This window comes from Aythya fuligula, chromosome 1 (assembly GCF_009819795.1).
Source record: "Aythya fuligula isolate bAytFul2 chromosome 1, bAytFul2.pri, whole genome shotgun sequence".
NCBI classification, from domain to species: Eukaryota; Metazoa; Chordata; class Aves; order Anseriformes; family Anatidae; genus Aythya; species Aythya fuligula.
Window position 1 is genome coordinate 78314546 of NC_045559.1, and position 22752 is coordinate 78337297.

At 41.9% G+C, this 22752-nt stretch overlaps 1 protein-coding gene across 1 annotated transcript in view; it reads left to right on the top strand.

Moving 5' to 3' along the window:
- Positions 1-10024, top strand: part of ARHGEF5 (Rho guanine nucleotide exchange factor 5) — a 36090-nt gene extending 26066 nt beyond the window's left edge. Inside the window, exons 6-15 of the mRNA XM_032206465.1 lie at positions 853-1013; positions 2618-2770; positions 3508-3637; positions 4523-4597; positions 5838-5927; positions 6203-6357; positions 7038-7199; positions 7648-7718; positions 8049-8153; positions 8446-10024. Of these exons, the coding sequence (XP_032062356.1) occupies positions 853-1013; positions 2618-2770; positions 3508-3637; positions 4523-4597; positions 5838-5927; positions 6203-6357; positions 7038-7199; positions 7648-7718; positions 8049-8153; positions 8446-8600 (1257 nt within the window). The 3' untranslated portion in view covers positions 8601-10024. The remainder of the gene's footprint in view (positions 1-852; positions 1014-2617; positions 2771-3507; positions 3638-4522; positions 4598-5837; positions 5928-6202; positions 6358-7037; positions 7200-7647; positions 7719-8048; positions 8154-8445) is intronic.
- Positions 10025-22752: the final 12728 nt, after the last annotated feature.

Here is a 22752-nt window from a genome sequence, read left to right on the forward strand (position 1 = left end):
GTGGTTTGTAGTCGAGAAGGAGGCCTGTAAAGGGAGGTTAAAGTGGAGAACGGAAATGTCTGATGTGGGAGTGCAGTGGCTGAACGCAGAGGTCACCTACTCATGTAAGCAGTATGGGGATGTGGTACCAGTGGTTATGTAGTACAGTGCTGAAGTTGAGCATTGCAGAGGAAAGGAGCACTGAAGTAAGGTGATAGGAACATCTGTAATTTCATGAAAACAGACATAGGGAAATTGGGGCAAGATAAAACATGGAATTTTAAGCTCATTTGATGCAAAAGAGAATATTAGAGTAGAATACCATCCAGCGTTCTCCCACACTTAAGCTTATGAGAAATGCTAATAAAACCACAGGGAATTGTCATTCTGATGGTAGAGTGTGCATTTACAAAATTGACCCATTTGAGCTGCATGGCTCAGAGGAAATGGGAAGATGTATGTGTTCAGCAAAATGGTACACAGAGAAACTGGGTAAGGAAAATAGGAGGAACCAAAAGTGAATGCGAGAACCCAGAGAGAGAGAAGAAAACAACAGTGTGTGAAACATGATGAAGGAGGAAAAGAACGGTGGCAATGCAGTTGCTGGAAAATTTATGGGATCACATAAAATAGGGGATCTAGTGAAAGTGGAGTCAAGGGGAAATAAAAAATAAAATTAAAGCAGGTAGCTATTAGTCTTTTTAAGTCATACCACAAGCCTGTTTTTCATTCCCAAAGCCTCTTTTCTAATTACACACTACTTACATCATGTACTAGGAAATCTTCCTGCTTCATTCCTGACTCCTGTCAGTAAGACTCCTTGCAGACTTGCCTGGTTTACTGATCTTGTGCTCCCTCCTTTCTTCTCTCAAGGCCAAATTTGAGTTGATAATGTCTGAGGCTTCATACCTGCGCAGTTTAAATGTGGCAGTAGATCACTTCCAGCGATCAGCAGAGCTCCAGGCAATGCTCACCAATCAGGAGCGTCAGTGGCTTTTCTCCCGCATCACGGACGTACGTGATGTCAGTGCCAGGTGAGATATGGCCCTTTGCTTCTGTGACTAACACCCTCCATGAAGCACAGATACAGTCTAGAAACTACCGGTTTCCAGCAGTAACTTATCTCACTCATGTTCTGAACATTCACTGACCTTTGAGTTAGATATACAAACCTATAGCACTCTGTGATTGCACACCAGTGCTGCCCTCGAAGAAACCTTTACCATTTTAGGTGACAGGGCAATGCAAATCTTGTTGTTAAGTCCCAGAAGCGGTGATGCAATTGTGCACAGAGATCCTTGCAGGGTTAAAACATTCAAAATGCTATTGTAGTTATGCTATATTGGCCTTAACTACAATGTTACTTGAGTAACTAGATTTAAGCCCAAACCAAATGTAGCTCCTGCCAAATGCAAGACAGCTGAAAGAGCTGCACAGTCTGTCATCAAAAAAAAAAAAAAAAAAGAAGCAGAAAACAAAAATTAAAAAGCCATCATGTGACAATCTAATGTGGATCAATAGAGCTTAAGTCATAAAATGTATACATGATCCCACATGCAAGGAATCCTGTACATTGTAGGATTCTGTTTTCCTCCTTCAAGGCTTAGCTACATATATCACTAAGCTACTATGGTTTTCTACTGTGTTTTTGATTTCTACTATTGGGATTAGTTTGGTGATGTCCTAATTTGCTATTGTTTCCTGTCCATGCCTTATAAGTAGCAAATACGACTTCTCAGGAATGAATTAGAGGGCTGAGGTGTCAACAAACGCATGAAAGTTGCAAGTGCCAGATGCTGCACCTGGGATGGGGAAACCCTGGCTATGCATACAGACTGGGGCTGAGAGGCTGGGGAGCAGCCCTGCAGAAAGGAATCTAGGGTGTGTTGGTTGACAACAAGTTGACTATGAGCTAAGTGTGCCCTGGCAGCTGAAAGAGGGACTACCATACCCTAAGATGTATCAAGCACAGTATTATTAGCCCATTGAGAGAAGTGACTGTTCCATTGTCCTATGCACTGGTGGGGTGTGGCCTTACCTTGAGTACTGTGTGCAGTTTTGGGCACCACAATATAAGAAAGACATAAAACTATTAGGGTCCAAAGGAGGGCTATGAAGATGGTGAAGGGTCTAGAGGGCAAGATGTATGAGGAGTGGCTGAGGTCACTTGGATTGTTCAGCCTAGAGAAGGAGGGACTGAGAAGAAACCTCATCATGGCCTACAGCTTCCTCATGACGGGGAGTGGAGGGTCAGGTGCTCTCTGCTGAACAGCAACAGGACTCGAGGGAATGGCATGAAGCTGCAACAGGGGAGGGTTTGAGTTGGATGTTAGTTGGGTCTGATTTTTGAGTGGCCCAGTGTGGAGCCAGGAGTTGGACCTGATGATCCTTTTGGGTCCTTTTCAACTCAGGTTATTCTATGATGAACAGTAATCCATTTTGCCTCTGACTCTTCCTTGATACCTAGCTCCAGATTGTCATTGTATGGGTACTACACTCTAGAAGTAAAGGGGTATCTTGCACCTATGTGGGCTGTCCTGACTTTAAAGAAATGAGGATGCTACCGCAACTAAATGACACTGATCACTGTGCTCTGTATTTCCCTCTCCTTTTATGGCACTGCAACTACATGCTGCAGTTTCCTTTTTGACTTGGAAGAGAAGTTTGAGGAGGACATGTTCACCTTCCATGTATGTGATGTGGCTCTGAAACATGCCCCTGAGTTCCGCAGGGTATATCTACCATATGTAACAAACCAGACATATCAGGAGCAAACCTTCCAGCGGTTACTGTAAGTTTTTCATTTGTTGCACCCTTCTCCCTGCTTGCTTGCTGCACTTCTGATGTGCATTCTTTCAAGTGATGGGCAATAGGTATTGTCTGTTTGCTGGCACTCATGCTACACACCCTGGAAGAACAGGCTGGAATCTTCTTCAATTCAATGGCATTTGGGACAGCAGGAGTGAACTGCTGTAAGGATCTCTTTCATAGCACTGAAAAGAGAAAAAATCATGGACATACATGTGATTCTATTGCAGACTATTGTGTCTATTTAGTCACTACTGAAAAGTGGAAAAAAAAAAAAAAAAAGCTGTTTTGGATAGTCATTTTCAGTCCGTGGTTATGTGCAAAGACTGCTTCTCCCAGGAGTAGCAGGAGAGGAGAGGCAACTTTTCCAGCCTCTGGATAAAGCCCATTTGGTGTGAGGAAAGAATACAAACCACCTCTGTCTTGTGAAAGGTGCCCTTTTCATAGGGGGGCATTGAAACATAGATGTCACTTCTGGTTTTTATTCCAGAGGACTGTGGCACAAAGAGGAAAGACATAAAAGTTGTACTGCTGTCCTCCTATAGCTGTTAGAAACCCATACTCTTCTTCAGCAGAGTGTCCCAGTTTCTTGACAAAATGTGACTACAGGGATTGGAGTACTCCGGTATTTGGTGATATCTCGTACTTTTTTTCCCTTCATTTGAAAGTGATTTATTTCCTCTAATATCTGGATGTCTTCTCTCTTTCCCACTCCCACAGAAATGGAAATGCAGGATTCCAGCAAGTTCTGGAGAGACTAGAAAGTGATCCAGTATGCCAACGTCTCTCACTTAAATCCTTCCTCATCCTCCCTTTCCAGCGCATCACTCGACTCAAACTCCTCCTACAGGTAACTGTATTGATTCTCTGCTCTCCTACATTTTCTCTCAAGCTGATCCTTCTTCAAGACTGAAAGTCATATAATACAAGCTAGCACCAAGCACTGGGAGGAGGGACTGCATGCAGTCCTCCTTCATGCTGTATCTTTGATGTTTGGCTGAATGCTCTAGAGTGACTCTGTTGCATATATTGCAAATATGCTTTTGCAATAACAAATCCATTTGTCATCATACAAATGTGGTTGTACATCAGACCAGTACCACGAATTGGACATGATAGCCTCTATGAGGCAATGCAGTATGTATACCTGTTAGGACTTTGTTGTAAAATTACAATTTTGTTCCAATAAATAGTGTATAGAGTTGTCTCAGAACATGTTGATTTAAATTTTATTTAACTTTTTTTGTTTTCCTGCTAGGAAAACAAGCCAAGTATTCTCTGTCTGCCCTCTGGAAGGCAGTCTGTCCCTGCTCTTTGCCTGCAACATTATCTGTCTATTTGTCAATCTGAAAGTCCCTAATGGATCTGTTTTGAGCTCTTTCAATTAAATTTTTTCTTTTTGATTATTTGAGCCTTTTTTGAAGGGGAGAAAAAGGAATGATGGGCAAAGAACTATTCTGCAATTAAGGCTGTGCTTGTATTAGTGATTGCCTGCTATGCCATGTAACTTGCACAGGACAGTGAATTCCATTTAGATTTTCAGTGATGCCCTATTCAATGCATCTTGTCAGCTACATTCTGCACCTCAAATTTCTAGCCTGATTTCCACATTTCATTTCATACCACTGTTTTAGACTCCCTTGAGGCTGTTATCTTGGTATCTCCTTGATTCTCCTACCCCTCCCATAGTCTGCTTTGCCTGTCTGCATTACAAAAAGCATCTTCTCTCATGCAGAATATCCTGAAGAGAACTCGGCCTGGGTCTGAGGAAGAAGTGCAAGCAACACAGGCCTATGATGCACTTGAAAAGGTAAGGCCATCAACCCAGTCTCCACAGCTACACTCTATCACACAATTACAGGGCACCAAAGTGGCCCTGTACTTTTCATTGGCCCTCACCTTTGCCAAGGACCCTTGTCATTTTGACAGATAAGTGTGTTTGTGTGACTCTTCTGCACATGCACATGTAGCTGTGAGCAGACAACACTGAGAAAAGACCCCACTGGGATGCAGCTGAACCTTTGCCAATGATACTGAACTACTTTTTTCAGGACTTGCTGTTTGTGGTCTTCTTTGTGTTCATTACCTTTCCCTCTAGTTAGCTACCAATTTCTCCCCTGCTTCTCCAATAAAATCTTGCTTTAAAACAAACTAACGTAAAAAGCATGTCAAGATGTTTACCCTGTTACATCCATTCTTACATCCTATTTTTTTAGAGACAAGATTTGAAGTCTTCTGGTACCTGCTATTTGTTACCTGCAATTTGTACAGCAGAATAAGGTAGACTTCTTCCTAGCTAGCTCCTGTTCTGTCTAGTCATCATTTGACCTTCTTGAATTGTCACTAACTTTCTTGTAATCACTCCCCTACTCTCCACAACAAACGTAAGGACTAGTTCAACATGATGCATACCTCCTTAAAGCTCTTTGGAAGACACCCGCCTGCTGCATAGTTACTAGAACACTGCAGTCTTGAGGCAGGTAGGTAAAATGTCATATGCTGAAACCTGGGATTCATCTGTGTTCAAGCCGGAGTCATCTCTATGACGCTGTTATGCAGCTGCCCTCTATCACCTTAGACAGTTATGTAGACAACTTCAAGACTGAAATACCTCTGTTTCATTGTATCAGGTGCTCACAGATACTGCAACAAGCTCTTGTGGAAAATCCGTGCCTGGTGTTTATCTAATCAGCCTCCTTTGTTTACAGTGGAGCATCTAAAAAAAGCTGTTTCCAAATGACCAGCAATTCAACTTCTGTCACCTGAACAAAAAGAAGACTCTAGTATCCCTCCTAGTATTTCAAAGTTAGAACAATATTTATCACAGAGACTTCATCTAACAAATTTCTTAAGAAAGAAGGACGATCTTTGTAGCTATGGAGAAGCTTAGTATGCTTACCTGGAAAACTTTTCTTTTTTTTTCCTCTCCCAGGAAGATGCCCAAGAAATTTTCACTTACACTAATTCGTCATGGGCTCCTGGGGGTAGTACTGATCCCACTAGGCATTTCTGGTCCTTGCTATCTCACTATCACCTGATTTCCTCTGCAGCTCATCAAGGACTGCAACGAAAACGTCCAGCGCATGAAGAGCACTGAAGAGCTGATCTACCTTAGCCAGAAGATTGAATTTGAGTGCAAGGTGAGCTTGTCCATGCCTTGAGCCTTGCTCTAGCCTAATCTCTTTTATGTCTTTCCTTGCAAAGTCGATTGTGCTTACTTTTGTTCTGCAATGTACACAAAATTGTTGAATCAGAATATCATACACAGGCCAGCTCTTCATCAATACTTCCCTTGCCCAGTCATTTGTGTCAGACTTCAGCTGATGGTCCCTACCACAGGTTGGCACAAATGCAAATCAAAAACTCTTGGATTCCTTGCATACACCTGATGTAAATGTTTATTTCTGTCTTGTAGATATTCCCACTCATTTCACAGTCAAGGCGACTTGTGAAGTGTGGTGAGTTGACAGCACTGGACTTCAACACCCCAAGTCCAAAATGGAAAGTCACCACCCGTCCCATCTACTTACATCTCTTCAATGACTGTCTGCTCCTGTCTCGGCCGAAGGAGTGAGTGCTTCAACCACAGTTCTTGCTGTCCCTTCCAAAACGCCTGTCTCTTTCTGGGTCTGTGCTTTGGTGAGAGTCCTTTCCCTCTGCCTGCCAGCAAGTGGCAGCATTTGTCAAGTCACTCTCCTAACCCTACATTACATGAGTATCATGTAAGTATGTAGAATCTGATATTCCCAGCTCTTAATTAGAACATACACTAATATAACTAGATATGTTGTGGTCCCTAGTGCAACACTTCCATTGTCTCTCCATTTCTATAATATGAAGCACTTTAATAATAACAATTTATTGTAGTTTTACTCAAAAATAATTTCTTCCTAAAGGACAGTATGAAGGCTGCTGAATGTGCAAATCACTGAAACTGGAAAAAGTGGTTGGCTGGTTTATGGGAGGGAGGGTGTGTGTGTGTGTGTGTATGTTCTGATTCTGTTATGTTGGAAGCTATCAAGTAAAACCTTGATAGGACAGAACTTAGTGTTCCTACTCTTTTTGTTAAATCCCCTCTCTCTCTTCTCTGGCCTTTTCAGACTTCCAGCAAAAACAAAGCTTAAGGTGCCTGAAGCAGATGAAGACTCATTAAAAGCTTCTTGCTTTCCTGACATCAGGGAGCTACATGGACTCACTTAACTCTTACTACCTTAAAACTCACAACTTTTGTTCCTTCTCTTTACCTTCAGGGGTGGACGTTTTGTTGTGTTTGATCATGCCGCTTTCTCAGATGTGCGTGGGGAGAAGTGCGAGGTGAAACTGCATGGAACAAACAAAAACGTTTTCCGTCTCTTTCTACTTCAAAATTACCAGGGAAAGAGAGTGGAGTTTCTGTTTCGAACGGAGACACAGTAAGTGAGCTCAAGGTTACTCTTAATATATCCTAGTACCATAGCCAGATACCTCCTAGAAGCCTGGCAGTTGTTCCTCAACAATATGCTAAAGCATCAAACGCAGCTGCTGAGCAGAGGACTCAAAAATCATCCTTTTGTCTTAAGTCCCTAGTGAACCACTTTTCTTCTTTCATCATAGCTGTTTATACGATACTACCACATCATTTTATACTATCAGCCTCCAAAAATGGGAGGTTTTGCCTTGTCCCATCCCTTTTCTCCACTTCTTCTTTCCCTACTTCTCTAACAACCCCCCTCTCCGCCCCGTCCTGTAAACTTCTCTAACAACCCCCCTCTCCGCCCCGTCCTGTAAGCAAGCATGCACGCACATGTGTGTACACACTCCTGTCATCAGACTGCTATCCCTCACAATGACATCTGACACCTATCTGGTGATGTTTTCCAGCAGTGAGAAGCTGAGGTGGATCTCTGCTTTGGCTCCTCCGCGAGGGGAACTGGATCTCCTGGAATGCCCTGGTGAGACTGATCTGCTATTACAGCAATTAGGGTGGGCCATTTGGAGGAGTTGGGAGTCACTGCAAGGTAGAACAAACCAGAATGACTTTAAGGCAGAATATTTGCCTTTTTGTAAATAAAGTTATTCATGGGCTTTCCCTCAGTGACACGTTCTGTCAGTTGTTTTACCTATCTTTACTCCTGGTTATGTAGAAGACCTGTAGTCTCCCTTCCACTGCTCTACTCATCAGTATTTGGGCAGTCTTTTATCCCCTTCCACCTCTGGGTCTGGTGTACACAGGTTTATTGTTACTTTCTTGTATACCATTCTGATCTTTCCTCTTCTTTTAGATGCACCACAGGTTCAATGCATAAGGACATACAAAGCTCGGGAAAATGATGAGCTAGCTTTGGAGAAAGCAGATATCATTATGGTTATGCAGCTCAGCAATGATGGTGAGCAGAATAAACAATGGGTTTCTTAAATTATGGGCAGAAATCTGCTTTAGTAGTGTTAGGCTTTCACAATGCTATCAGGGTTCAAAAGGAGCTTCTCACTCCTGATGATTGCATTAAGAGGATGAAGAGACTCTTATTTTCATCTTCATTAAGCTACTTTATTTGGAAGCTGAATGGGATTTTTATATTTGATCCTAGGGCCTTTTTGGAGGGGGCTTTTGGGGAAGAGGAATGAAAAAAAGTGCTCGACTATTTTACCTCATGTTGTGTTTTGTCCCCACTCCCACAGGATGGATGGAAGGAGTGAAACTTTCAGACAGGGAGAGAGGCTGGTTCCCCTCAGAACATGTGGAATATATCTCCAGCAAACAAGCGCGGCAGAAGAACCTGAAGGAAGAGCAACGCGTGAAAAATGCCAAGCAGCACGTCTTCTGCAAAAAATAACTCTACCTTGTTTGGACCTGTACAGCTTCCCTGGCATAGGGAAACCACCTTTTCCTAATGTGCCTCAGAAGAAGCACCTGTGCAAAGAGTGTAATGCAGCACTTTGACGGAACCAGGTGCTTTTTGCCAAAGAAAGTGGGAATTCAATCAGGAAAAGTCATTTACTTCCTTTCTGGCACCAGAATTACAGCAGCAGTAGGGGGAAAAAATGTTGTATGTATTGCTTGCTTTGTGGTAGTAGGGAGGAGGGACTTTAATCATACAGAAGTCTAGGATCTGGACTTCTGAAAATATATTCTGGTTTTGCTACTCACAGATTGCCGGACCTTGGGCAAGTCACTTCAGAATTCTGCCTCAGTTTTCCCATCTGTGAAATGGGGGTATATTTACCTACCTCACTGGATGTTGTGAGGCTAAATTTGTTAGTATTAGCATACTAAGAGCTTTGAGTTCCTGAGAAAGAAGGTGCTAAGTGCAAAGCACAGTGTAGTTGAGGAGAGTTTTCCATTTGAAATATCTTCTTGATATCTTGATGGTATTAATCTCCATAGTATAACTTCTATTTAGAACAATTTATCTATTTGATTGTGCAAGTCTACTGATTGTTTTTAAATAGGCACAGTGTGTTTCATTGTACCTGAATTTAACTCAGTCGCAACATACTGTTGAGAGTCCTTGACAGCAGTAGAAAAAACACTTGAGTTTCAGAAAATTCTTGGAAGTCACTGTGATGATTTCCTGCACCTTAAGAGGTATCAAGCTGAAGAATCTGTTTCACAAAGGTCACCTCTCTCCTGAACATGTGTCCCAGTAAGCAATGAGAAATGACCATTTTTTCACACTGCTTCCCACTCAAAGTAGAACAGTTACCTTTGACATGTCACTATGGCATGTTAGTACATGCCCTGTACAAAATAACTATGACTAGGCATATGCAATGAAGTGGCAGTTTCCTGCTGCTCTTAATCTGATAGCTGATGTGGTATTGCATGCACCATTTTGCACACTTATAGAAAACACTGAGATATTTAGCCACTGTAGATAAACTCAAAATATGTACCAGGGCCTCAGTTCTTTTGTAGAACTCTCTGGTTTTAAGTCAGTTTACACACAGTCCTGCTTTTGTGCAGAACCTGTCTGAGGACAACTTGTAAAATATTGTTTGTGTTAAAGGAAAGTGTTTGCATTTATTTACATCAATGCGAGATCAAGTATAAGAACCAATACACCAAAGAAAACAGTGTGTAGCCTTCTTGCATTTAATATATTTGAAGAATTAGTTATCTTCATATTTCGAACTTTCTTTTTCTGTAACACTCTACCTATACTTCTCATTTACACTGTATCTGGTGTGGCTTTTTCCAGCCTATTTATGTCAATTATTTTTAAAAAGTTGCTTTTAGTCCTAATAAACTCATGCACTTCTCCAGTTCAAATAAACAACTTTCTGCTTTCCTTATTTTAGGTTTTCATCTCAAATATGAGTAACTTGCTATATTCTGAATATTTTCAGGACATCATAGAATCACTTAGGTTGGAAAAGACCTCCATGATCCTAAAGTTCAACTGTTAACCTAACACTGCCAAGTGTACCACTAAACCATGTCCCTAAGCACCACATCTACGTGTCTTTTACGTACCTCTACGGATGGTGATTCAAGCACTGAACAGCATTGGCTGTTCCAATGCTTCATAACCCTTTTGCTGAAGAAATTTTTCCTAATATCTAACCTAAACCGCCCCTGGCACAACTTGAGGCTGTTTTGTCTTGTCCCTATCACTTCTTGCTTGAGAGAAGAGACCAACCGCCCACCTTGTAACAACTTCCTTTAAGGTAGTTGAGAGCAACAAGATCTCCCCTGGGCCTCCTTTACTCTAGGTTAAAGAAACCCCAGTTCCCTCAGCTGCTTCTCTTAAGACTTGTTCTCTAGACCCTTTGCTAGCTTTGTTGCCCTTCTTTGGACATGCTCCAGCACCTCAGTGTCCCTGTAGTGAGAGGCCCAAAACTGAATACAGTATTTGAGGTGTGACCTCACCAGAGCTGAGTAGAAAGGGATAATTACCTAGTTCTGCTGGCCACAATATTCCTGATACAATCCAGGATGCTGTTGGCCTTCATGACCACTTGAGTACACTGCTGGGTCATGTTCAGCCATTTATCAACCAATTCCCCCAGGTCCCTTTCCAATAAGCAGCTTTCCAGCCACTCTTCCCCCAGCCTGTTGCACTATGTGGGATTGCTTTGCCCCAACTGCAGGATCCAGCACTTGACCTTGTTGAACCTCATACAGTTGGCCTCAGACCATCAGTCCAGCTTATCTAGTTTCCTCTGCAGAGCCTTCCTACCCTCAGGCAGATCAACACTCCTGCCTAACGGTACCATCTACAAACTTACTGAGGGTACACTTGATCCCCTTGTTCAGATCACTGATAAAAATATGAAAGAGAACCTGATACTGAGCCCTGGGGAACGCCATTTTTGACTAGCCTCCAACTGGATTTAACTCAATTTTCCACAACTCTTTGGGTCTGGCAACCCAGCCAGATCTTTACCCAGCAAAGTATACACCTGTCCAAGCCATGAGTAGACAGTTTATCCAGAAGAATACTGTAGAAAACAGTGTCTGAAGCTTTACCAAAGTCTAGGTAGACATCCACAGCCTTTCCCACATCCACTAAGCAGGTCACCTTGTCACAGAAGGAGATCAGGTTAGTCAAGCAGGATGTGCCTTTCATAAATCCATGCTGACTGTGCCTGGTTGTCTTGTGCGTGCTGCATGATGGTGTTCAAGATGATCTGCTCCATAACCTTCTGTGGCATTAATGTCAGACTGACAGGTCTGTAGTTCCTTGGGTCTTCCTTCTGACCTTTCTTGTAGATTAGCATCACATTTGCTAGCCTCCAGTCAACTGGGATCTCCCCGGAGATCTGCTCCCCACCCCTATCTTTCAGCTTAGAGAGCTGGGTACCTAGGCAGCAACTGGTCTTACTAGTTAAGAGTGAGGCAAAGAAGAGAGTAAGTATCTCAGCCTTTTCCTCATCCTTTGTCACTATGTTTTCCCCTTACACCCAAAAAAGGATGGAGATTCTCCTTAGTCTACCTTTTGTTGCTAATGTATTTATATAAACGTTTTTAATTGTCTTTAATGACAGTAGCCAGATTAAGCTCCAGTTGGGCAGCTGGGCTTTGGCCCTTCTAATTTTCTCCCTACATAGCTCCACAACATCTTTGTAGTTCTCCTTAGTGGCCTATCCCTTCTTCCAAAGATCATAAACTTTTTTTTTTTTTTTTTTTTCCTTCCTGAGTTCCAACCAAAGTTCTCTATTCAGCAAGGCTAGTCTTCTTCCCCACCAGCTTGTCTTTCAGCACATGGGGATGGCCTGCTCCAGTAACTTTAAGATTTCCTCCCTGAAGAGTGTCCAGCCTTCCTGGACTCCTTTGCCCTTCAGGACAGCCTCCCAAGAGAATTTCTTAGCCAATCTCCTAAACAGACCAAGGTCTGCCCTCTAGAATTCCAAGGTGGCTGTTCTGCTAATCATCCTCCTGACTTTTCCAAGAATCAAAAACTATTAATTCATGACCACTATGCCCAGGATATCCTTCAACCTTCACATAACCCACAAGTCCTTCTCTGTTCATAAGCAAAAGATCCAGCAGGGTGCCTTGAGTTGGCTCACTCAACAGCTATGTCAGGAACTGAACTTCCACACACTCCAGAAACCTCCTAAATTGTTTCCTCTCAGCTGTATTTCCAGCAGACATCTGGTAAGTTGAAGTCTCCCATCAAAACAAGACTTAGCGATTGTGAGACTTCTCCCAGCTGCTTAGAGAATTTTTCATCTGCCTCTTCAGCCTGGTTGGGCAGTCCCTAACAGACTCACACCATGACATCTGCCTTGTTTTCCTTCCTTCTGATTCTTACCCGTAAATACTCAACCTTATCATCACCACCATTAAGCTCAAGACCATCAAAGACTCCCTAAAATACAGGCCTACCCCACTGCCTCTCCTTCCTAGCCTATTCTTTCTGTAGAGTTTATATTTTCCATTCCAGCACTCTATTGCGTGAGTCATCCCACCGTGTTTCTCTGATGGCACCTATGTCTTCCACAGAAACATTTGGGGACATATATAGCATAACTGGGAAAAAAAAAATCAGTATTTCCATACTGCTGAGGCATAGAAACATTAAAGACAACCTGTAGAGGGGGGCAGTTGGACTCATTTATTTTTGTGGTAAGAACATGAATGAAATACTGGCACAAGCTACATTTAAAAAGTATTGTTGATAACCTGGAAAATTCTTGGTTTATGTCTCAAAAGGGAATGTTATTTGTGCTATTTTTTTCCATTACAAAAAAAAAAAAAAAAAAAAAAAAAGTGTTGATCCCTTCTGAAAGAAATAAATGAAAACATTCTCTACAGTTCTCATTCTTCTTCAGAATGCTAGAAAATGCTGACATTATAAGCAGAATTCAGTAAACAAACATAACATTGCTCAGAGAAAGGAACTTCCAAAGCGTTTTTTAATTTTTATCTTTGTGCTTTTATCAAAAAAATATGATAAAACTAATCCCATCCACTCCAAAATCAGAGTTGTGTCTGGTCAGCTGAATGCCTCTAAGAAATTAAATGTCATTTTAGCTGCAATAACATTCCAGCCAGCATGTCTTGTATTTCATGGCGGAACCAGGTGCACTGTCATACTAATTGTGCTATCTTCAGAATGCTGGTTCACCTGCTTCATCTTACACTCGTTTAACACAATGTAACAACACTCAAGTGAAAGCATCTGCAGATGCATGTCCCTGGATGCAGAGTGAACCTTGTAACAAAAACAGGATGTATGAGAAAACACACAGTAGGAGAATGACAGCATTAAGATACTGAGCCTATAACCAAGATGAGGATGAAGGATGTTTCATCATGGTGGAGCAGAACACAATTAAGCAAATCACATTCATTAAGCAAGGACTGTCTGTCTTATTTGCAGACATACAAATTGTGTTTAGAGCCAGCCCCACTTCACTCAGTGGTTAGAAAAGCTGAACATGGAAGATGCAAGAGAAGAAGGGTTGAGTTTTGGAACCACTGTCATCCATGCAAGTTACACTACAGGTCTCTCCATCAGCTGCACAAGGCAGGAGAGAAGTCAAATAAGACAGACTTGGTTCACTCCTCCCTTATGACTTGTGTTCTCACCTGCAAGTATGCAAAGCTGTTTTGAATTTTATCGGAGCTGATGACAACACTTGTAGTAACATGAGAGTACTAATTGCCTGGTATCACTGACTTAGGAGCCTTGATTTTTATTTTTATTAAAAGACTTTTAAGTATGAAAACGATGCAAGATGACAGCACCAAAAAAGTCAAGAAGTGCCACTTATTTCTTGTAAGCACCAGTTTATGGAGAATTAGAAGTATTTCAAAACAGCTACAACCAGAGCACATGAAAAACAAAGCTATCTTGCTGTCAGCCCACAAGGGAAGATAATGAGGTTTATCTGATTCAGCGTGATCAGTTACACAAACCAATTTTGTAACATCTGGGTTCCAAATGCATGTCATTAGCGATATTTAAACCCTTTCCTCACGCAAACTTCGGGAGCACAGTTTTTCAGGCGGCCTTTGACGAGCGTCTTCAATCCACTGCCTCCCCTCGGGAGATGGCGCCTCAGAGGGCAAGCAGGCGCCAGCCCCAGCCGCCACCACGGGCCACCAGCGGCTCGCTGCCAGCCACGGCAGGGCTCTCCAGGCTGCCTCCCCTTTAGCTGCGGTGCCGCTGGGCGCTATCGCCCCACTCCTCCGCGGGGGGAGCTCGCCTTTGCCGCCCCCCATGCGGCTGAGGTAGGTCGGTCCGGCAGCCTGGACCACGCTGTGCCCAGGGGCGGCTGGTGCCACAGGTGGCCTTGATGAGCCCGCTGGGGCTCGCCGCCATTTACCAGGCTGAGCCGAGCCGGGCCGGCCGCCGCCGAGCCGGCATGGACGGGGCGGGAGTGAAGGAAGAGCGGGTGCCCCAAAAGCTGGGTAAGGGTCGGGCCGCAGTAATGGGGCACTGGCTCTCCTCAATTTTTTTTGGGGGGGAGGCACCCGATAACGAGCCTAATGAGCAGCCCCGGCGGAGGATAACAACCCTGCCACCTCCCCCGGGCCACTTTCTGTGCCCCGGGAGTGATGCCATTTTGGCTGGGGTGCCCCCGGTGTTTCGGGGGCAGTGAGCTGCTGCCAGATGGGCATCTGCGTGGCCCTTGTCTCTGGGATTGTAAAAGCGAGAAGGCTGGGGCAGGTGGTCTTCCCTTCGTATCACTATGTATACTTGCTTCATATCCATAGTGGGGCTCCACTACTGCAGGATTTCTAGACTGGTAGCACATCCCTCACCCACTGATTTTCATTTCTGAGCTTGCATGGCTCTATGAAGTTCACGTTTCTCCCTGTGTGTGTTCAGGTTGCTTTGTACCAAACATTCAAACCAACCTTCAAAGTCTTCCTGTCACTGTGCAAATGGCTACCTCGTTTTAGTAACTTCTGAGAGAGTAGCTGTGAGGAGAAAAAGATGACTTTGCTTCCTGCTTCTGCACCTTCAGGCATTCCAAACTCTGTTAGTATGATTTTTCCAGCCAGTTAAAATCCCTTCTGTTTAAGATTATTTATCTGAAAATGGGACGACTGTTGTTCAGTCTAGTCTCTTGCAATAACAATGATGAAAGAAAGGGTTGTATTGGTAACTCCCGAGTTGTTGCCATGAAGGCTCTGTATTTATAAACTTTATTTTCTTTTCTTGGCAACACTAAGTTATATGTTGTCAGGCTTTCTCTTTTAGAAATAGAGGTAGCAATTTCTATTTCGTGAAGGATTACTTCTGCGGGTGACGCAAAATCCCTGCTGTTGGTCTGTCTACTGCAGATGTAAGGAACACACACATGACTTTGAAATGTGTTCTGTGATGTAAGCACATACAAGTAAAAAGCCTTCTTAAATCAGAACATGAAGCTGAAAATACTATTTTTGTTTCAAGGCAGGGTTTGACAGAACGGATGATGTGAAAATACTAGCTTTCTTGCATAATGAGCAAGAGCAGGACTGAAACAAGTTCAAATACAGCAGGGAGGACAGTGGGAAAAGGAATTGTGTAAAACAGCCAGCTTTTGCCTTGCTCAGTTCTTGACCCTCCCCATTTGTATATTTCATCTCATTTAACGTGCTGCTTAACAAGATCAAATTATTACGGGTATGTAGTTTCCTGTTTCTTTCCTATACAACTAATTCAGTTGTCTAAATTCTGTAAAAAGGAAAATAGGAAGGTCTTGGAAACAGCCTGTTGTCCCTTCATACTTCCATCAACATTCACACAGCTGACTGGTTTTGTGAGGTTCTTACTTGATTTAACAATTGTTTACGGAAAAAAACATTTTATTCTGTTATGGTAGTAGTTGCCTACTTTATTTCTCTTGCTGTCTTATTTCTGACTTATCTTCTACTTTTTGATATCTATTAGTACAATGCAGTTTATGCTTTTTGTTAAACTTGGCCAGATTTTGCCTATTTTTTGTCCTCAGCCAGCTATTTCATTACCCATTCTGTAGGTCTGTTATTCATTACTGTTGTGCCTGAAGCTGGGGAAAGCTAATGTAAGAAAGTTATTAGAAGCTTATTCATTATTATATTCACTATAAAATAATTCATTATTTTTTTCCTTGATAAACTTCAGTATGACAAAAACAGAAACCTCTATAATCAAGAAGCAGCATCGTTTGTCAGATAATAACTGCTGACAGAGTAGACTAGAATTTAGCTTGCATTTGTCTTTTGCTTATTTTAGTAAGGGTCACTTAGGGACTTGACATGTCATCTGATTCTTATTATTTGAAAAACCTTTGTTATTCCTAGTGCTCTTTTCCTTGCAAATACTACTGTATTTGTAATACACAACCTTATCTTTATTCTCTATATCTGATATTAATTCTTGCTGTGGTTTGAAATTATTTTATTTTATTTTTTTGCAGGCATCTTCATTCTCCAGATGAGGCTTTTCTAGTCTCAGATGTTTGAATATCTCCATGTTAGCCATATTGCATTCTTTTCTGTTGCTCTTCTAGTAGCACTCTATCCTGGTCAGTTTTCATTCTGAGTTCCCTAGCTGTTTTTTTTTGTTTATTTGTTTTGTGGTTTTTTTTTGTTTGTTTGTTTTTCCTCACTGTTGTGTTTCAGGCCCTCTTCTGTAACTGAAATCTAGGCACATGTGGCGTAGTGTGCATTTGGGTTGGTGTGGGGGGTGTTGTTTTTCATTTTTTCCTTGCAGAGTGCGAGGACAAGGAAGAGGACATGCTTATTGAACACTGTGCACTTTGTGATAGATGCTGATCCTGTTGGTGGGCATGGTACAGGAGGCAACGTGCCATCTGTGTTCCAAAGTGCAGCTATAAAAGAGGAAGTTAAGAATAGCTTGGGAAGAGAAGATAGGACCAGCCTTGTGAAGGAAGAGGAGGAAGATGGCAGTTACTGCATGCTGCAGGCAGATGGGTCGACTTCTCAAGATTCTGCAGCCCTTGACTGCCCAATCAACTTTGCCTCAGCCTCTGGACAGCTGACAAATTTCCTCAGTGACATGAATTCAGTGCCTCTGCTTCCTGTGGTTGAGCTTGCACAGGAACCCACAGATAAGTCAGAGTCACATGAACAGTGTGAGGTTTATTATTCGGATGAGACTGAAAAGGGGACAAAGAAAAATAATAATGACAGAAGTGGAATGTGTGCTGAGAAAGCCACTAGTACCATCTCTGGAGATCTCTGCAGGCTAGCATCATTACAGGATGCATGTGTCCCAACTACTTGCAGGTCATTGAAATGCCCTTCAGCCAGTGTTGCAGCTCAGCAGTCCTACAAGGTGTCTTCATTCCTGGAATCTGGAAGTAGCCATGGTGAAACCAAGGAAAAAAAAGAGCTATGTGACAACCCAGAAATTCTGCAGCCTGTCAAGAAGAAGTCACGTACCTCCTATAGTGCAGGTAGATAATGGGGAACCTGATGGTAGACAGTGACACTTGTATTGCCAACAGTGCCAGTGTTTCTTGCACCATACTGAAGGCACAACACAGAGGTGCTGAACTGCTCTAAATGGTATTTGCAATGCATTTTGCAGTATTAATGTGTGAGAACTTATTCAAATAAAGGTTGCTGAGTGCCTTGCTTTTTAAGTATTGCTAGCAATGCTCTTTGTTTTACTGTGGAAGAAGACACTTGTTTATTGTTGTGCTTGCTTTTAAGAAAATCTCTTATGTTCTTGTATTTCTAAAAATAGTAAAAAAGTTAAATTTTGTATTTTCTCTCTCTTTTCTCTTGTTTTTATTGGTTTGTTTCCTTATCACATATTCCCTGTCTCTCTCTTTGAATAATGCATCATTTCTAGAGCAACTAGAAGAGCTGGAGAAGATGTTCCAGGAAGACCACTACCCTGATAATGAAAAGAGGAGGGAGATTGCAACTGTGGTTGGGGTGACACCACAGCGTATCATGGTAACGGCTGTGTGGGTAACAGTGGTGACTGTGGGATCTGTGCCAGAAAACCCCAGGGAGAGGGACTGGGGCAGGAAGGAGGCTCTTGAGTAGGAAGAGGAGCTCGTGAGTAATAGGATAGAGACTGCAGTGATGAGAGCATGGCTCCTGTGGATGGACAGTGTATGAACAATCACCAGTCCTCACTCACCTCCAAAAATACCAAAATGACAGTGGAGCTTGCTGTTATGTACTGTATCTCTTCCTGTTCTCTGTGAAGAGACAAGTGAGTAGGTAAAAGACTACAGAGATTGACCTCTGTTATCGGCAACACAGGAAGCTGGTTGGGGTATCTTTCTGCTGTTATTCCTCTCTGCAGTGAATCTTCCAGATGTTCTGTGGAAGAAAGGTTCCTTGAGAGTTCTGGATTCACCTAGTGACGCATGGAGGCAGTTATTGCTGCTTCTTTGCCTGTGTTCCTGTATATAGATCACTTCCTCCCTGAATGTATCCTTTCTTTCTGTTTATCAGGTCTGGTTTCAAAATCGCAGGGCAAAGTGGCGAAAAACAGAGAAGCTGAATGTAAAAGGCAAGAAAAAATACTCAACATCAGCTCTGTCAGTCCCTACAGGGCCAAGCAGTTCTGGGTGAGGGACTTAAATCTCTTTTCCTCATTTCTCCACAATAGATACCTAACAATTTTTTTTTCTGTGCTTTTTGCATTTAAGCCATGCTGAACTGACCATTGAGTTAGACCTTTGTAGCCCTTCTGTATTTTCCAGCCTGACAGACTTGTGGGCAAATTGTAGTGGGACCTCTTAAGAGAACTTTTGGCTACCCTGTAGTACTGTTTTGAAATAACTGTTGAAAACCTGCTTGTTGAGGTTACATAGAGAGCAGAGAATGAGATAAAGGGATCTGTGGAGTCACTCCAACATCTTCAGTTTCTGTATATGTGCTGGCCAAGCCCTTTGTGGGAACTTGAGAAATCTTTTATCCCAGACCTTCCACCATCACTTTCCATTTTTTTTATTTTTATTTTTTAAACTTGGTAATGGACATGCTGCTTGCTCAGATTAGTCTTGCAAAGAGATGGGCTTATCTGAAGAAATACAAGCTAGCACCTTTCAGGGTTGATCTTGGGATACTTATGTTGGAGAGAAAAGGGAATATATTAGAGGATGGGTGGTCTTTCAAGTGTGTGGGCAGAAGTTCGTCTCCAGGGGGAGGCATTTATGGCAACTTGGAGTGAGAATCTTGAGATAAGACAAAAACAGAATAGTTAAGTGAGAGATTGGAGACCAATTGACTGACTTCATTGCACTGTCCCTGCTATCTGTACTTTCTACACTGGTAGCCCAGAACCACTTCCCCAAATACTGCTTGATACATGTACAACGTCAATTGTCCTGTATCTCATTGCACTCCTAAGTCAGCTAATATTTCCCTTTCCACCTGCTAATGATCTAGCATTTGCCTGTTGTAGGATAGTTGGGGTTTGTGCTTTGTGGTAATGTCTTGTCATCTGGTCTGTGCTTATATCTTTTATGCATAATTCCAGGGTCCCTCTTCTGCCTATGCCTCCATTGCCTGACTTTGTTCATGACCAGTCTGCTGTGTTGAATGTAGACACTACAGCTGGGAACTGCTCCAGCCTGCTTAGTGGGTATTCTGCACCGCTTGCGTCCTCCTCAGGTGAGACCAATATCACTGTAAGTATTCTTGCAATTATTTTTGGTGGTGCTGGTAGGTTCACAGACACTGGTCTTAAGGTCACTGGGGAGCCCAACCCCATCAGACCGAGAAGTGATAGCAAGTTTAACAGCTTCCTCCTAATCAAGTTAATGGCTATATTAAGTGGTGCCTCCATACTAACACTAGAGCCAGATTTGCTGTTCTTACTCATTCACGTACTATCACTAAGCAAGGAATTTTGAGTGTGACTTCATAAGGATACATGACTGAGGCATTCTTTTGTTATAGCTCTATGATACTGGTACTGCTGGAGGTGCTTTTCTAAACAGTGAAGAAAGTACTGCACTGGCTATTATATACCTGTTTGGGGTGGATATATACATCCCTTGTTCTGCTTTAGACTGAAGTGTTCTGGCTGCAACCTGTAATGCAGTGAGCCTTGTGAGGGAGGTGCATAGTATAAGCCATTAGGGTGTAGAGCCTTTCCTCAGGTACTTCATACCTTTCTATCTCCAGAAGAGGTTTTTTGACTTCCCCAGACATGTATGAATAGTGCAAATTTCCAGTCTTTGTAAGACTTTGACGGAATGAGACTAGGTGAGTTCCCAAGCATATATCCACATTTAATTGCTGTTGCAATGTTGTTTAAAGTCAATGGGGTGTGCTGTTGGATCAGTTTTCTATCTGAGCTGCATTTAGAATTTTAAGATTGATGGCAAGCAAAGAAGAGATGATTTGTTGAATTGTGTTTTCACATGTGGAATATTGTACTATTCCTCGGAGTCAGGAATGTTCCCTAAAGCACTTCATGTATATGTTTACTTTTTCCAAGTTGGCACAACTTGAAAATATTTTTAAAGTAATGTCAACTTCACCACATCCCTTGGGAGGGATATCCCAGACAATAGATGTGCAAACAGGTGGTACAGTATTTTTCTGCTCTTTAGTGTAATTTATTCTTTTGAAATTCATGCCAATTTTTCTGACCCCATGTTGTATTTACAAATGTATAAGTTTATCAGTATTAAGAGCAATTCTGTGCAGGTCACTTTCTAATATGACCCAGAGACTGTAATTTATCTTAATAGTACTGATACCTGACAAAATACTTTGACATTGTAGAAAGCAAATGTAAGAACCTATCAATAAGTTTAGAATGCTAATAAATATATGTTAAAAGAGAGATACTTACTAGTATCTCTTACTTATTAAGAGATACTTATTAGTATTAGTATTATTCTTGATATACTGTAATTCAGCACTTCTATCACTTAAATATACTTGTCAATCTTCAATCTCAAGTCAAGGACTACCGTAACTCTGAGCTGTTTAACCAATATGACTGTAATTCAGTTTTTCCTCTTCTTGCAACAGAGTAAACATGGTCAAAGTGTTTAAATAATTCACTGCTTTCCAGAATGATGAAGTAGTGCAGTCATTGAGCCCTGTATTTAATTAGATAAAGACTGAGATTTTGCAAAATAATTCACTTAAAGAAAACACAGCAAACATCCTCATGTTTCTATACTTGTCTGCAGAACTCTCCTGGTTCCTAAAGTACATCTGCAGTCGTGCTATTTAGTCAGGAAAGAATATGTCTGTTAGAGAAATAAATTTTCATTCAGGGATGTGGTCTTGTCATCTGTCTGTATTGAGCATTTTTTTTCCGGAGAATCTGCACACTTGGATGCAGTTCCTGATGTGGAAAACACAAACAGTTTTTCTGTGGGGAAAGAAACGTCCCATCTGAATTCTTTGTGCAATGTGAATGTCCCTGAGACTGGATTGGGTATGTGAGAAAGTAAGTGATAAAGGTATCTTTTTTTTTTTTTCTCCCTGAAGTATTTCTTTTACTGTGTGTAATTCTAGCTTTTATGAAATACATGCTTTCTTCACGTGTATGAAACCCCAGTATCTTCCATATTAAGGACATGGTAAGGTGAGAATATACCTCATTCTTCTAGGTTTATGTAAGAGAACAAAATTTTCCTTGTTCTCCTTATGCTGGGAAAGAAGTAATTAAATCTATTTGTCATCTGAGGCTGGTAAATGCTTTCTAGATACAGATCTGTTTGGAAAAAAAATACCATTTCTAAATCACTTTGCAGAAAAGAGGCATTTGCACACCAACTGTGAGGTTCAATGATTGTTTTTTTTTTTTTTCCTGGTTTCCTGAGGGCAGGGAGGTGTGTGGTGTGTGTAATGTGCCTTACTCTGTTTATGAAACCCACCCTTCCTTCCATATTTGTTTGACTCAGTCAAATGCGACTGAAGGTGAAAGTAATAAAACTACATTTCTACAAGTTACGGGAAAATTGTTGTCTAGGTACAGTAGAGATGTAAGTTACTACTCTTTCTGAAGGAAATGTTATGCTACTAACTATGTGGAGTCTGCATAGGAGAGGGAGCTTTGTAGACCGATCACAGGAAAAGCTTCTGTCACAACATTGCTTTACTAAGTGTGGGGTAGCACAACCACGAGGAATTAAGCCTTCTTCCCTCCACTCAGCACCTCAATCTGGCATTGCATATAAGCAGACTCATTCAGCCTTGTTCAGAAAAAAAGTTTGCCAATAAATAGGGCTGTTCAGGGCTCACCTCTTTTCTTTATTAGAAATCTTCAGAAAATAAAGGCAACAAAATATGGATGGGATAAAATCCAAAGTAAAAAGAGGCAAAATAAGAGTGAACAAATGAATAAAAAGCTTATCAGGCAAGGCAAAAGCTAGTAAAAGTGGCCTCTGGAAACAGCTGATGGCATGTTCCAGGAAAGTAAGCTGCAACCTGAGCAATGCTGTAGTTGCACCCAGAGATTGTGGCCCAATGGGGTGATTATTCAGATGCTTTCCTTGATAGCAGTGTTTAACCACTTTCAGATGGACAAGCAAATGAATTACATGTATGAGAACAGCATGATCTGTTAGCTGACACCTTTTGGAGAGTGCTTAGTGCTTTCTTTT